The 4,948-nt window shown below is 28.3% G+C and overlaps 1 protein-coding gene across 1 annotated transcript in view; it reads left to right on the forward strand.

Annotated features, from left to right (window-relative positions):
- The first annotated feature begins 2,853 nt into the window (after window positions 1-2,853).
- Window positions 2,854-4,948, forward strand: part of LOC105620746 (riboflavin kinase) — a 6,445-nt gene continuing 4,350 nt past the window's right edge. Inside the window, exon 1 of the mRNA XM_012202240.1 lies at window positions 2,854-2,941. Coding sequence (XP_012057630.1) covers window positions 2,854-2,941 — 88 coding nt within the window. The remainder of the gene's footprint in view (window positions 2,942-4,948) is intronic.

Consider the following 4,948-nt stretch of genomic DNA (forward strand, 5'->3'; position numbering starts at 1 on the left):
CCGGTTAAACGAAAGTAAACCGTAAAAGTAACGTTAACGTAAAAGTTACGTTAAACGGTATNATACNGANTACATCATAGAGNTAGANAGCANGANAGANAGAGAGAGAGAGAGGATGAGAATTCTTATATGCCGTATGCAGTAACTCGAAAAGACATCGATCGGATAATCTTTGCGGATGTGAATGTATACACTTGCAAAAGCTTAAATCGAATTGTAGAGGATCGGAAAAGAAAAAAATAATCGTAATAATAATATTACTATTAATAATAATAACGCTGTTATTAAGAGAATATAGAATTGCCGGATCGGATTTAAAAAAAATATAATAAAGACGTTAAATCTTGCATGATACCGTGAGAGTTTTTTCATACGTATTATGCGTAAAGCATTATAGAAGCATTCGCAATTAAACACTAAATTATACCAATCTCGATCAGATAGAGATTTTTAAGCAAGATACGCGGATCTTATTTTTTTCTTGCGCGTTTGCAGTGGATATTATTATGTAATATTATATGTTACGTCGAAATTATACAGATTTTAATCTTTAAATTCGAATCGGGAGTAATTAAGAGAAATCGGAGTCAGGAATATCTCGACTGAACGTTAATATAGGATTAAAAAAAAGTTCTGTTCGTGATTTTCGAGATTGAGCGCATTCAAGAATCCTCGATTGAAATCCACTTATATGTGAGACCTCGTACGCAGTTTGCATTTCATGTACCTGCATATATATCGTGTAAATAATACAATTATTTTTAAACGCGCATTTTTCATTTTCAGTTCCAAAGACACGCTCGTCTTGATGAGCGTCATGTTAGAAAGATTTAACGCACTCTTTTTTTATTTTATCTCTCTTTTATTTTCTCTAAATATACGGAATTTCTGTAACGTTTACGAATTTCAATCAACAAAATTTCATCAACAAAAATTTAGAAGAAAAATTTATTATTTTATTTTTTAACTATACGTAGATTTTATTTAATTTTTTCTAGCGAATTTACAATTGTACATATATGTAATCACTTTTGGCAGATGCGCGCAATACATATATACATGAAACTCTAAAAGAGAACCCAGATAATACAAAGTTTAAAATCAAAGAAAAACTTAAGTCTTAAAGACATCTTTATGAGAATCGTCTTAAACGATCCTTAGCTGTTCAATCTTAATATATAATTATTTTGATGCCCTTCTTAAACAATTCAAAACAATCTGATAGTCGAACATAGATAATTTCTAAATAAGTAAAAGAACCATAAAAGTCTTAAAAACTTCTTTGTGAGATCTTAAGTGGCTTCTAGAGACATATTATACAATATTAAATATTGTGCAATAATATATTGATCGTCTAAAAGCCGCTTTAAAAAGGTCTTATGATTTTAAACATTGTTATCTGGGAAAGTCTCTATGTAAAGGCATACACAGTGGCAATATTGTAAATGTCGCAATTTGAATTCAGAGGGATGGAGTAAAGGGAAATCAATATATTACATAGAGGAGAAATAACAAATAAAAGTAACAGATAAAATTTTTACAGACATAATTTCACTGAAGACATTATGAGACATCTCGGTTGTAACAGAGATAACACATTTGATATTCAAATTAATTTAAATTAATTTAAACGATCCTTATGCTGAACATTATATGGAGTGCATCATGAATCCACAAGAAGGAAAATTCATTGCTCTCTGTGGATATGAACAATTTCGTTATGTTCATTCTATTTGGATGTCGTTCGAGCGATCGAATATTGAATTCGAGCGATAATATTTCATACACGTATCTGCAATTTGTTAAAAACATAGTTTTATAGTAAATAAAGAGGATTACGAGAAAAGAGCAGAAGCATTCTTCCGTCAAGAAATGTTCTTTGTATGAATTTATGAAACATTCGATATCGAATAGCTGCAAAAGACTATTAAAAAATTTTTATTCTTAAACGTATTACAATATTTCCTACGACGCGATATATAAATGGCTAACAATTTTTTGACAATATTCAAATGGCTAACATTTATAGAAAACAAGAAGAAAGTTAGAAGAAAATTCTAATATTTTTTATCACTTTAGCAAGTTTGTTCTTTGCAACTATATTTCTTGCACAGTTTAAAAACTTTCCTCTTTTTCCCTCCATATTGAAGAAAAAAATGAGAAAAGATGAACAATGCAAGAAGTTTCGCTAAAAAGAAGCCTGATATTTCAGATCTGATTCCATCATGTAAGATTAACTTCAGTCTCGGTTCAATTTACTATTTATGTTTTTCTAATTCTAAAAATTAAAAAAGATAAACCGAGATTCAAGCTAATCTTACATTAGTGAAACCAGACCTTAATTGATTATATAGGTATTATTAATTTACAAAATTAACGTGTAGGAGCGGAGCACAAAGATACAATTGAAATGTTTCTATATTTCGAAGATACAAATAATGTGTCTTCATGTGCTTAATATAAAGTTGTTAAATGTTTGTGGACGAACTACTATTTTTATGATAATCTTTCTATTTATTTTGTGTTTACGAAATATTATGTGAAAAATTAAAACATTAAAAGAGATCGAGATCGCTATAAGAAGAAAGCTCGGTCTCGCTGAGGGTCTTTCTCGAGAGAAATCCTAGATTTATTATTCTGAAGACAGAGAGAGAGAGAGAGAGAAAACGGAATTTATTGACAGTGTCAACATTGTCATTGAACACGTATTGAATTCATTATGTTGACAAACATAGATACGAACTATCAACGAGGAAACGTCATATTATTTATTATCGTGATGTTTATATCTGCCGCTTTCTTTCACGAATTGAGCGTAGAACAGTGCAGATTGACCTGGAATGAACAACTGTTATGGGCAGCAAGATCTTGCCATGCTTTGTGTCCGGAACCATTATCAAGGGTTTCGGCAGAGGTTCGAAGGCGCTCGGCATTCCGACAGGTATCACTTCATCCTCCGAACACCTGTTTAACATAAATGTCATTCGACCAACGATCTAATTCATGCAACAGCAGAACGTCGAGTATCGATTGTCACATATCAATATTGGCAGTAACGTTCCGAGTCATTTAAAAATAATAGAAATCTATTCTCATAAGCACGTTTTATTTATTCCTCTTCTTTCGTTTAGGATAAAATTAAAAACCTACGTCATATATAACAAGCTCATTTCCAAATACATTTTGTTTTAGGTTAGGATTCTTTTTTCATTTCGAATCGATAGATATTTGTTTTAAATGTGCATCATCCGCATTTTATTCTCTGTCCACCTCGAGATCCAAGTTATAGCTACGTGATATTTTTTAAGGAATAAAATAACTAGAGAAATTATCTTGGTTTGCTAAAATGATTGATACACTTGGCGAGTAATTATTTCAATAATATTAACTGTCTATTTCTACTAGTGTAGTTTAATTTTAATCTCGATTCACAATTAACTCTTCATCTTTTCTAGTTCGAAAAATTTGAAAATTTGAATTTTGAAAAAGATGAAGAATAAGTTAAATCGAAATTGAAAAATAAATCTACATTGGACAGCATTTATCTCGAGCGACAAACGGGAACTGAAAATTTACGTTACGCTCGAGATGTATTGTTGATTTTGGAGGAAGACAGATAATTAACTTTCGATAAATAGACATAAGATGCATCAAATTCCCATGCACGATATATTTAAGGTGCACATCATTTTATTCACAATATATATATATATATATATATGTATGTATATGTATATATATATATATATATATATATATATATATATATATATATATATATATATATACATATATAATATGACATTTAGTTTTCTCATTTTTAAGTTTATTGATTTTTTGATTATGATTAAAAAATCATAAAATTACTATTTTATCAAAATGATAACGATAATGTTATTTGCTAAATAAAAGGAAGTTATGTTAGAATAGACTCATACAAGTTGCAATGTGTAATGAAACGTAATATTGATAAGGAAAAACTGTTCCGATATTATATTGTTTATAACAACGCGCTCTAAAAAGTTAAAATGATAATCAATAATGCGACGCCTTAATGTTAAATAATAGTTAATAATAGATTGATGCGATTGTGACAAATAAAAATTTTATTACATTTTCTCTGAAAAGAGGTACGAGTTAAATGAGATTCGAAGCATTGTAAGAAAAAATGAATTTATTTAAATAGAAATATTTCCCTTTATAAAAAGAGAAGGAAACATTTAAAAAGCTTTTTAAAATCATAAAAATATTGTAAACAAATTGCGAGCTACAGATTTATGCATTAGGAAATTGAGAAAAAGAAGACTTTTTAGAATGACTTTTAAAAATACCAAAAAAATCTTAAAATCCAGTGGACACCGCAAATTTGATGAAACTCCGATTCACTTAATCGATGAATTCAAGCGATCTTTTAATGTAAAATAATTAATTTCTCATCAATAATTAATTTAATATTAGAAAAGAAATATTAGGATAAGGATAGCGCTTATGTACGCGAATATTTCGTAAGCAATTCGATCGATTAAATTAATCTAAGTTAATCTGAGTTTGCACTTATCATAAAATAAACATTGTAGCACGTAATATTATATACTTAAACTTTGAAACGCGAAATGCGTAGAAAATGTATTTTTTCATATAAATCAAATATGTTTGATATTTTTTTTGGAAATTTAATTTCTCTTTTTGGGACTTTAAATTCTCTTACATCAACAGTTCATATTATTTAATTTATATATTATTTAATTTAATTTCGATATATGATCGGATTGATTTTAAGCATTTTATAATATATAATTTTTATCTTTTTCTTTTAAAAATCAAAAGTGCAAAATTACTTCACATTTATTACGATGCCACATTTGATTGGAATATTTCTTTCTTAATATTTATAATTAAAATCTGAGTTTAATATCTGAATTTAATATATAGTTAAAATTTGAATAAT

This window comes from Atta cephalotes (assembly GCF_000143395.1).
Source record: "Atta cephalotes unplaced genomic scaffold scaffold00002, whole genome shotgun sequence".
NCBI lineage: Eukaryota > Metazoa > Arthropoda > Insecta > Hymenoptera > Formicidae > Atta > Atta cephalotes.